At 41.2% G+C, this 12,425-nt stretch overlaps 1 protein-coding gene across 2 annotated transcripts in view; it reads right to left on the bottom strand.

The window, feature by feature from the left end:
• Positions 1 to 12,425, bottom strand: part of pspc1 (paraspeckle component 1) — an 80,322-nt gene that overhangs the window by 66,935 nt on the left and 962 nt on the right. For both annotated transcript variants that reach the window (XR_014620643.1, XM_084331942.1), the window contains exon 2: positions 7,022 to 7,171. Coding sequence is in view for 1 of the 2 variants with exons in the window: in XM_084331942.1 (XP_084188068.1) it covers positions 7,022 to 7,171 (150 nt within the window). In the remaining variant the exon portion in view is untranslated. The remainder of the gene's footprint in view (positions 1 to 7,021; positions 7,172 to 12,425) is intronic.

The following is a 12,425-nucleotide window of genomic DNA, read 5'->3' as shown; positions in this document are numbered from 1 at the left end:
GATTTTCTGTAATTCTGTGGCAAACTCTTCAGGGTTTTCACATCTCACTGATTCGTCCAGACCGACAATACGAATATTCAGCCTGCGTTTTTGATATTCCATTTATTCCAAGTTAACATTCTAAAGACAGAGATCAAAGCAATATACAGACAAAAATCGGAATTGCAAATACGCAGCACAAGACAACAGCAGTACTTCCAAGGCTCTAAACCTAGTCACCTATTAGCCATGCGACTAAGAATTAATGCAAAATTTGCAGATATAACTGCCATTAGGAAACAACAAGCTCTAGTAACAGAACCCAAAATAATAAACGATACATTCAAAGAATTCTACTCCGATTTATATAATTCAGAAACGACCTTTGATCAAGACAAATTAGACACATATCTTAATCAAATTACTCTCCCTAAACTTACGGAGGACGACGCTAAACAGTTAGAAGTACCGATCACATTAGAAGAACTCAAGAAGGCCATATCCGGAATGAAAAACGGCAAGGCTCCGGGAATTGACGGTATCCCATCAGAAATGTACATTTCTTGCTGGGACATATTTGGACCCTTATTACTAAATATGATCTTATACTCAGTCAAAGAGGGAAGCTTCCATAAACACCAAAATATCGCACTCATTTCAGTTCTTCACAAAAAAGACAAAGACCCCACTGAGTGCGGTAGTTACCGTCCTTTAAGCCTCCTCGGAACCGATGTCAAACTGTACTCTAAGATATTAGCCATCAGATTGCAAAAGCATATGACGTCTTTAGTTCATCCGGACCAAACAGGCTTCATAAAAGGTCGCCTGATCAATGATAACATAAGGCGAATACTGCACGTACTAGATGCAGACAAAGAGGACACCACACCTAAGGCGATACTATCCCTGGATGCTATGAAAGCATTTGACAGGTTGGAATGGTCGTTTCTATGGGCAGTATTAGAAAGGATGGGGTTAGGAAAAGGATTCATTGATATGATTAAAGTACTATACAAGGACCCATCGGCCAGGATTACAACAGGCACATTCATCTCCGATATCTTTCCGGTATCACGCTCAGCCAGACAGGGTTGCCCTCTTAGTCCCGGACTATTCGATCTATCATTAGAACCTTTAGCACAATTTATAAGACAATCCCAACACATAGAACCAATAGTAATCAAGGGCACACATCATAAAATTAGTTTATATGCGGACGACGTAATATTGTTCATGCAAAACCCCAACAACACATTGCCGCATATACTCAAGTTGATAGAGAACTTTGGTGATTTATCGGGATTTAAAATAAATTGGCCTAAGTCGGCTTTTCTTCCTCTTAACACCAGTGCAAAAAAAGACACATCCCTCCCAGGTGCGATACCCATGGTCAAACATTTCAGATGCTTGGGTGTGGAAATATTTCCCACCATAAGACAAACGGTGAAGCACAATTACACAAAAATACAGAACAAAATCAAAGACGACCTGGACAGGTGGGCAAAACTTAAAAACTCAGTACAGGCAAGGGTATCAATAGTTAAGATGGATGTATTACCAAGAATCAATTTCTTCAGCTCAATGCTTCCGTTACCTCCTCCAGAGGGCTACTGGAAAAGATTACAAACCTCCACATACAAATTTATCTGGAATAACAAACCACCTCGCATAAAAAGATCCACCGCACAGAGAAATAAAGCAGACGGTGGCATGGCAGTCCCAGATTTTTTACAATATTTTAAGGCCTTCACATTAAGACCATTGAAGATATGGTTTGACCCCCAGGCTTTGGTATCTTGGAGAGAATTAGAAGAAAACATAGTAGCCCCACAGAGACTGAAAGACATAGCACACACTAAACTTTCAATCAAGCATTGTGAGCGAGAATTTGGCCCAATAATTACCCATGCAATCAGAACATGGCGGGAAACACAAAAGAAATATCCTAACCCTCAAGAATGGCATAATCACACTCCCATATTCAATAACAATGCACTCTTAATGGGAAAACGTCCTATAAGATTCCCTATATGGGAAGAGAAAGGCATACACTCATTAGGGGATATTTTTAATAACAAGGGCCTCTGTAGTTATGTCGAAATATGCATAAAGTTTAACCTCACCGAGTCCACATGGCTTTTTTACATACAGTTACGACTTTGTATGAGATCTCACGGTGTTCCATTACTCATACCAATTGAACACCACAGATACCACAAATTTTTCTATGAAAGAGATACATTGGGAGGTTTTGTATCAGGTTTTTATTATCAATTACTAACGTCCTCGTACGAAACCCTTCAACTAGACACTGTCTGGAGGAGGGATATACCAGACCTGGAATATGACTTTGATTGGCAAGGAGCCTGGGCAAATGTCCGACTTACATCAAGGAACCCGGATCATCAACAAATCAATCTGAACTATATTCACAGGACATACTTGACTCCTATAAGGCTGTGCAAAATGGGGCTTATACAAGACTCCAAATGCTCCCAATGTACAAATGGGGACGAAGGAACATTTATGCACATGTATTGGGACTGCCCACCAGTTAAGGCATTCTGGAAAGATGTGTCCCAACAATTATCAATACTCGTATTTTGGAATATACCTGTACACCCCGCGGTATTACTATTGAATGATGTTTTTGAGTTTGCAGTGAATCCACAACTAAAAAGATTGGTTTTATCGGGTATCACAGTAGCTAAAAAACTGATCGCATCACGTTGGTTTCAACCGGAAAAAATTTGCCGAAAAGTGTGGTTTCTTACATATCTCGATGTGATATATCAAGAAATATCTACAGCAAGAATTCTGGGGCTCAATGAATCCAATATGTCAATGTGGTTAGAAGTGGTGGAGAGAATAAAAGCTAGCTTATAATGGTAGTGTCTGGTTAGGAGTGAGGGATAATGGAGGTACTATCCAAGAGGGGGTCCGGGAGGGGGGGGTTTGAGCTGGAGCATATGTGTGTAGGGTTTTAGAAAATAGGTATTAGGGGTATATTATATACTAACATTTATATAATTGTAATTTCGCTGGATATACACTGTATACGGTTAAAATGTTATTATAGACTATTTCTGTTTTATCCTGTTTCTGTACTTGCATATATTTTAACCACCTTTACTGAAAGTTTCATTATGCATTGTGTGTGGAGTACTGACTTTTAATAATTTTTTGTTTTGCAATAATAAAAAAAAATATAAAAAAAAAAAAAAAAGGTTTACACAACAGCCCCCCCGCTTTTTATTGTATTTGTACCTGTACTGTCCGCTGTTTCTCTCTGTGAGCTTGATTAACTAGCGTTAGCTCACGTTAGCTAGCGTTAGCTCCGCGGCTAATTTTAGATTACCCTGAACTAAATCAATGACTAGGTTATAAAGCATTCGAGTAGTTTTCACTGCACATAGAAGTAGCCAAACAGCGGGAGCATTTCGGGAGCATATGACCCGTTTATCTCTCTCTCTGTGAGCTTGATTAACTAGCGGTAGCTCACGTTAGCTAGCGTTAGCTCCGCGGCTAATTTTAGATTACCCTGAACTAAATCAATGACTAGGTTATAAAGCATTAGAGTAGTTTAAGGAATCAAATAGTCTGCCATGGCTAGGCTACATGCTAACGTTATTGTTTTTGTCATACCGTACATGCTAACGTTATTGTTTTTGTCATACCATATACTAGGGATGCACCGAAATTTCGGCTACCGAAAGTTTTCGGCCGAAAATGGCAAAAGAGTTTTTTCACCGAAAATATAATACCGAAACAGAAACAACCTGTAACCTAACGCGTGTTGTTGTGATGATGTTGCGCTGTCGGGAGTCGCGCTGTTTCTATGTAAACTCTGCGCGCAACGCGTCCAATAAATGAGTCTTTAACATCCTTATTTACTATATGCCCGTCGCGGTTAATCACTGAGTGATCTAATATGCATATTGTTCAGAGCGAGAGGGGGGGGATAGTGTTTCTCACATTGACGCCGTCTGCCGTTGATAATATAATCTTTCTCGAGCATACACGTCGCGCGTCTACTGTGCCGAGTCAAGAGAGCACATTCAACTGGGGACTAGAAAGGTGCGCTCAGTAGAGCAGGGCTGTACGCTAAGCTTTTTCACTAGGGGCACACTTGCCCCTAAATGAGAAATTTAGGGGCAAAGAATATTTTTTAGGTGCACATTTTTAAATAACTATTTTACCATTATAGTAGGGCTGGGCGATATGGCCTCTAAATGATATCGCGATATTTTTTGGCCATATCACGATACACGATATATATCGCAATATTTTGACAGTTCCTCTAAAGCACTTAAAAATGCTTGATTTAACCCTTTGATGCATACAGTCACGCCAATATGATGATTATAATAAGTCCCTGCAACATATGTTTGCATTATTAAACAATGAAGATGCTTTAAAAAATAATTTAATGAAAATGTACTAAGAGTAGTCTACTGACACACTAATAAATGTATTTACATCTAAGACCATTTATATAAAAACTCTTGGGTGCCTTTTACACAGTACTGTGTTTTCTATCCACTTTAGCCAAACACACACATATATATATATATACACACACACACTACTGTGAGAAAATAATAATAATCACACACACAAAGGGATAATGGCTTATAGCAGACTTAATGATTTTAGAATATTTCAGATAATGAAATTAAATGTTTATATCATCAACTATCCAGTTAGTATTTATACTGTCTGTAACGTTTGGCTACTTTAAATCATTGAATGTAGAGAGAGCTGTACTGTACCCATTCTGCAATCTGTTAATAAAGTTTTCAATCAATCAGAGCGAGAGAGAGAGAGAGAGGGGGCGAGAACGAATGAGAGAGCCAGCCCCCCCCCGTCCGGGTTTTGTTCTAGCTTCGCGTTTTGATCGTCTAAGCTGCCGTAGGTGATGACATCACACTCGAATGTAAACAGGAAGCGTTTAACAGACGGAGATGGAAAGTGGATGATATACAGTAACAGAAACGAATAACCAATAAATATGAAGTTATGTTTAAACTTCTGTTGTCAAGCGTTGTCAATATAACCCACCCCCTTTCCTCCCGAATGGAACTAGTGTTGTGGAGTCCGCTTTGACTGGTGTCCAGGGTTAGCAGCAGCTAACGCTAGTTAGCTTAGCATAATCCTAATGGATACCGTGGATAGCAGCTAACGTTAGCCCATTGCCCGTGTCAATCAAATTGCATGTTATTAAAGGTCCGCGCTGGTCTGTCTAATGAAATTACAACCGCAACATTATGCCCTGGTTGTAGGCTAATGTTTTATCCAATTTGTATGGATTAATTTAGGAGTGAAATGCGAATGAAGGGTTGCAATCACTACTCGCAAGCTTGCCCCCAGATATTTTCCACTCGCACCGGCCAGATTAGAGGGCAATTTGCGACGAGATGCTCGCAGTGTACAGCCCTGTAGAGCACAGATGTCCGCCGCGGCAGCCCGAGAAAAGATGGAATTAATGTGCTGTATGCATTCAGAAGTGATGAATAAATGTTTTATGGACCCATAATAGTGATTATTTATTATTTAAGTTAAGTTTTGCCATAATCATATATTTTTCCATAATCATAATGTTCCACAACATTAACTAATTCAGCAGCAGGTCCCAAGTCACTGAACATGACTTGGTAACATACTTGGGTTGATGTTTAGAGTTGTTCCGATACCAGTATCAGAAATGCCTCCGATACAGCCTAAACTGCTGGATCGAGTATCGGTGACAGAGTACGCGTCAAGTCTATGCTCCGATCCCATATGATGTAATCTATCAACAACATGCGCGGTGCTAGCGGAGAGTGAGGATTATAAAATAAAAGTATTTTTAATGCGTAATGAACAGGGGAGGAAATTAGGCCACTTTACTCGCCAAATGAGAGTATTTTTTACGTTTGGCGAGTGATTCATGAAGACCACTCGCCAGTCTGGCGAGTTGACAGTGCCACGAGAGCACTGCACAAGACCCGCGGACATATATAATGTTTAATAAAAGTTACCGCAGTACTGGCCAACCCGCGGACATATATAATGTTTAGTAAAAGTTCCCGCATTACTGGCCAATTTAAATTACAGAGGTGTATGTTAGTCTATTGCGCACCGGACTACGACGTAAGGTTAGACATTTTATTTCATGCTCAAAAGCCCCTGGCTTGCACATCGCAGTCACGAAAGGGGCTAGCTCAACCAGTGCACAACAGCAGACCAACCCAACTAACGTTACCACAACACTTGACGGTGACGGTACTTCACAGCACTGTCGTAAGGCCACCGTGCCGTCTTAAAGGCACAGTGAACACTCGGATGCATACACAACATTGACGTGGCTTGACAACCGAGGTTCAAAGTTAACTTGATTGAAAACTTTATTAACAGATTGCAGAATGGGTACAATACAGTACGGCTCAATACACACAATTGTTAAGGGGATGCAGACCAGAGAAAGACTTTCGTCTTGTTTACATCAGGGTCCCCCATTTTCAATTCATCATAACATATGACATACACGACATACAGATAGACAGTACTGCTACATCTATACATTTCACATCTATCTATCTATACACTTCACAACATACTTCGGTTTTTTTCTTTCACTGCCCAACCCAGTCCAGAATAGATCCCTCTTTCATGTTAATATGTGTTATGCTAATATTGTGAAGAGTAGAGACTGTTATTAATGTTTTATGCTAATAAATATTTTAAAGAGTAGAGACACGGTGTGATTATTACTATGATTGAAAATCAATTTAGACGAAGACATACAAAGAAGTAATTATCACAATTAGCGATTTTTTTTGGCTGGTAAAAAATCAGTTTGTCTGGTAAAAAAAATCAGATACTCGCCAGTTGGCTGGTAAGCCAAAAAGTTAGTTTCCTCCCCTGGTAATGAAAGTGATTGCCAACCGCCAATAAAATAGAAAAGAAGAACCGCTCCCCTTCCTTCTGAGAGGAGCTAAGATGAGGAGCATGTGTTCAGCCACACGTTCAGTCTTTTTGGATTTTCATTCAAATGTCTCACCTCCTCCAGCAGCTCGTTGGTGACGACGGGAGACAGGTTGCGGACGGTGAGTGCAGCGCCGTGCGTGGCGAAGCGGATCCTGATGGGTCGGTTCTTCAGAACAACCCCGTCCAACTCAGCTTTGGCTACTTCCGCCAGTGTCCGTGTTTCCTAGGAGACGGATGGAAATGTTTTGGCAATGACATTGTTCGTCAAACAGTGTTGAACTGGAGTGCTACAGATTTTTTTTGGATTGAAGTGTGTTTTTAGTCGATGGCAGAAAATTGGGTGGTTTTTTCGGCTGTCCGACTGTGGTGTGAAGTTCGTTCCACCATTGTGGAGCGAGGACCAAGAATAGCCGGCTTCTCTTTGATGACCCCCCCCCCCCCCCAGAGCTCAGACAGGAGTGGGTCTGAGGCGACCAGAATCTTTCCATTAGGCTGCTGCCCCTCAGTTGTGCGACTACCTGGCTGCAACTACTCAATAAAGCCCTGATTTGGAGGCACACTCAATCAAATAGTAGCTCAAATGTTTGATTCCTACTAGTGGTCTGCAAGGGCCTTGAAATAAAGCCAGAGCCCTGCCCGAGCCCGTGAACTTCAGGCCCTGCCCGAAAATAAGCCAGACTGTAAATAATATTTTAAGCCCTAGCCCGCGTGAAAACCTGAAAAAAATTTATTATTATTATTATTAAAATATAATTTTTGTATTCGTTTTAACTATTCGAAACACGGTTTTATATGAACGTAATAAATAAACAAAACTAAGAAGCATTTACATAGCCTGTTTCGCAATGCCGTCTCTCCCAGTGCTCGCTTATATCTCTGACTCACACATCAGCCTCGTAAAACGTATTGAAGGCTATAGAATCTTCTTTGACACACACACACACAATAGCCTACTCAGGCCCCGTTTAGACGGAAACGCTAGCAGGTGAATCCGCAAAAATATTTTTTCGGATGTGCCTTTCGTTTATACGGAAGCGGCGTTTTTACGGGGTGAAACCGCAAAAAAGTGAGACTACCTTCCAGGGTGGAATTCCTAGAAACGCAAAAGCTTTGCGCTCTCGTCTAAACTGTTAAAACGTATAAATCTGATAAAACGATGACGAAAGGGTTGTCACGGCTCTGGTCGCGCGTACTGCTTACGTCACAGGTAGCAGGTATGCGCCAGTAGCCGAGACGTAAACAAAGCAAGTATGTCTGACTTATATCAACGGAGATCACCTGAAGGCTACATTGGCAGTACTTTTAACCCTTTCACTGCCACACGACAGAAGGTTAACCCTTTACTATCACACAACCGGCTGTCGTGTGGCAGTGAAAGGGTTAAATACACAAGAATCTGTCCCGCGGCGTGAGTGGACCCACTGTCTGTGAGTGACTGCTTTGGTGCAATCACATTCCCCATCCACAGTCTGCGAATCAGAGGCAGAGTAGGGCGGGTCTTCACAGCACGTCATGTGACATATGCGCCAATCGTGTGACAGTGGGGCTCCGTCGTCTCGAGTCGTTACAGCGTCGTCTGCACGCAGAATTCCATCCCAAAACGCTCGTCTAAACGTAAAATTAAAAGTGAAACCGCAAGATAACTTTTGCGGTTTCTGTTCACAAAACGCTCGTCTAAACGGGGCCCCAGTCAAACAAACAAACAGAAAACAGAAATCAGATTTCGAGCAGAGCAACGTAATGAAAATCACAACAAAACAGGTAGCGAGTCGAGACCCAGCAAATAATAACATCACTCACCACTGACGTCAGCAACGCGTTGAACACCGTTAACAAAACCGGCTACATACATCCCAAGAACAAATTAAAACGTTCGCCAACTGGCTATATTCAACACAACCAATCGAGTTGAACTTGTCCCCCGAGTTCTCCCTGCGCGCTGCAGTAATTACATCCAAATGTTTCTCTGGCGCAAAAGAGAACGCGAATCTTAAAACGAAGGTTATCCTATAATAACCCTAGTTATATGAAGAAAAAAAAAACGCAATAAAAAAAAACGGCGGTGCCCGGGCCCGGCCGAGCCCGAATTATTTATTAAAAAAAAGCCCTACCCAGCCCGAACCCGCCGGGCCCCGTCGGGCCTGGGCAAGGTTGCAGTGCACTAATTCCTACCTACACAGCCAATCTAAAGCTCAGCTGGATGTGAGGTAAGTCCATTTACTAGAGTTTCCCGAATGTCTTGAGGCCCGTGTGTGTGGGATGTCGCAGGCCTCCCGAGTGGGTAGCCCCTTTCGTGACTGCGATGCAAGCCAGTCACGTATGGCTCCGTAGTAGCCAGGTTAATTTGCACCACCAAGCACTGCGGCGGGGTTTGAAAGCTCGGCGTTGCTAATAACATTTTAAATCATTTATATAAACTGGTCAAAACTGCTGTATTTCCGTATTTGGCTGCTTGGTGCGCCCGCGCTGTGATCACATCATGCACCCAACGCCGGAAATTATTAGGGATGCACGATAATTATCGGGCCGATATCAGCAATTATGACGTCATCCCGATAACGTTATTAATAGCTCCGATAATATAATATATTTTTTGGTAAAAAAAAAATGCGGTTTGGGTGAATTTGGATGAAGTGCGTTTGTTTTGACTGTCGGCTCCTCCCGTTTTGCCAGTACTGTGGTACGACTGGTAGCGTGTGGTTTAGGAACAGGGCGTTTTACACAAATCCAGCGCTCCCTTTCTTGGCTGTGACGTAGCCACCTACGTTTCTTGAAAGCAGCGCGGATGTAAACAAAGATGGCGACGCTAGTGGGGATTGTTTCAGAGGGGAAAAGTTTGCTTGCTATTTGTAATAAATGCAATGCAGAAGTTCCACGAGGAGGGAAAAGTGCAGCGGCTTGTGATACATCCAACCTAGCAGGTCACCTGCGGCATCACCACCGCTGCGATGGTGTGTTAACTTAAAAACCTGCAACGATGCAGGGAGCTAAGCAAAGCTAGCCCCTTTCATGGCTGATGCAAACCTTGGTTGAATACGCAGTCACTTATTGCTCCGTAGTAGCCAGGTTAATTTGCACCACCAAGGACTGCTTAAAAGCTAGCGGCTTGAGCCCTTGGGTCATTTCTGTCAAACTTCTTTAATTTAGCAAAAAACTCGTCAATAGGTACAAGCGTGCTCACGCCATCGTCGTAGGCTTCTAACACCATCGCAGCGGTGGTGATGCCGCAGGCGACCTGTGTCCACTCAAAGCCTCTCTTTCAAGGCGGACAGCTTCTTAGGTTGGATGTATTATAAGTTGTTGACGGATTGTGAATTTTCATTTGGAAAAATAAATATGGTCACTTTATCAGTCAAAACTGTTGTCTTGGCTTTTGTTTCTGTTGTCTGGTTAGGTCAAAAACTACAGGAATATACATTTAAGTTGGTGTTAAGTTATTGTCCTGGGAAGTCTTTTTATGTATTATTATTATTGTATTGTGATATGTTTTGTTTCATGTTGGAAAAAATAAAATAAAATCGATAAAAATATATACATTTAAAAAAAATCTTAATACAATAAATATCGGTTATCGATATCGGTTATCGGCTTGAGGAGCATAAAGTTATCGGTATCGGTGTCAAAATCAATATCGTGCATCCCTAGAAATAATGCAGTGTTGACCAGTTTATAAAAATGATTTAAAATGTTTATTAGCAACGCAGAGCTTTCAAACCCTGCCGTGTGTGAAACCCTCTAGGGCTGTCTTAAATACTTCGAAGCTTCGATCGATGGCACAAGCTTCGAACATTAAAAAAAAATCGATGTTTATAAAAAAAATATATACACTGGAGGAAAGTAACCCAGCTCAGCACTGCCCAAATTATATCATCACTATTGCCTGTTTGAAGGATATCATCCTCAAACACATATACACCACCTACACGCCTATTCTCAGTCCTTGCCCCACAATGGTGGAATGAACTACCCACCCCAGTTAGGACAGCCGAATCCCGTCCAATCTTTCGCCGTCGACTAAAGACGCACTTCTTCAACCATTATCTGAAATAAAATAAAAAAAATAAAATAAAAAAAATCTAACCCTAACTAACCTTACAGTCATGCACTTGTCCTAATAAACTAACCTACACTGTAACACGCAACACTTTGATGAATATTGTTACTCAGCTGATAGAGTTGTATCCTTTCTGATTGTCGTACAGAACTTGTAAGTCGCTTTGAATAAAAGCGTCAGCTAAATGACTAAATGTAAATGCCTTGTAGAATTCCACACATAAGAAAGAAAGATACTGGGATGAATAAACAAAATAGGAAATAAAATGTAGAAATGCATGAAATACATAAATAAATATGAATCTCCATATATGAAATAGAACATTTAGATAAGGTGCTACTGAGATGTTTTGGTGAGTTCTTTGTTTTTTTTGTGGAAGTAGCCCTTCTTAAAAATGCATGAACATTCACTGATAATTGGTCTGTAGTGGAGTCTACAAGGTCTACATTGCCGGACCATGTAGAATCCGGACCTTGTAGACTGACATAATTATGTGCATAGTTTAGTCTACACAGGCCATATTTCAAATAATCAAAATCTTACTTCATTCATCTTAAACATTCTTGATTTGGGGGATTGGTAGTTCCCATGAAATCTGAAGTTGTTCAAACGACAACAGCGATCCACCTTGAATTAAATCACATCACGGTCACGAAAGGGGCTACTTAATTCATTAATCCAATCCACTTTATTTATAGAGCACATTTAAAAACAACAAAGTTAAGTGCTGTACAAGTCCCACAACATAAGATAATATATATATATATATAAAAAATATTTTTTTTTTATTCGAAGCTTCGATTGCCAAAAAAATTCGAAGGTCAGCCCTAAATGGAACGCTGGGTACCTTTGAAATTTATATCAGATATATTTTGGACCCACTGCTAGCTTCTAAGCAGTGCTTGGTGGTGCAAATTAACCTGGGTACTACGGAGCCATAAGTGACCATAAGCCCCTGGCTTGCATCGCAGTCACGAAAGGGGCTACCGAGTGGGCTACTTTCTCCCACCATCATCATCTACACGTCGTCTGTCCAGTCACATTGCTCCAAGTAGGTTTTGCCGTGGCTTTATGCACTTTGATGTTCAGGTATATAACGTTTGTTTTGGTGTTACCAAAGACAGGACGGTAATGGCTAAAAGAAATTGACATTACAGTCGCATGATGAGCCACCTGCCAGGTCACCTAAATCTGGCACGGCAAGTCACCTGCAGATGCAGTTTACGTGTCAAATCACGTTTAAACTCTTTAAGCTATGCAAATGGTATTTGTAAACATTGCAATTTGGGAGTGGATATTCCCACCGTAACATCATAACTGAATTGAAAATGGGGGACCCTGATGTAAACAAGACGAAAGTCTCTCTGGTCTGCATTCCCTTAACAATTGTGTGTATTGAGCTGTACTGTACTGTACCATTCTG

The sequence above is a fragment of the Notolepis coatsorum genome, assembly GCF_963971535.1.
Source record: "Notolepis coatsorum genome assembly, chromosome: 1".
Classification (NCBI taxonomy): Eukaryota; Metazoa; Chordata; class Actinopteri; order Aulopiformes; family Paralepididae; genus Notolepis; species Notolepis coatsorum.
This window is presented reverse-complemented; position numbering and strand designations above follow the sequence as displayed.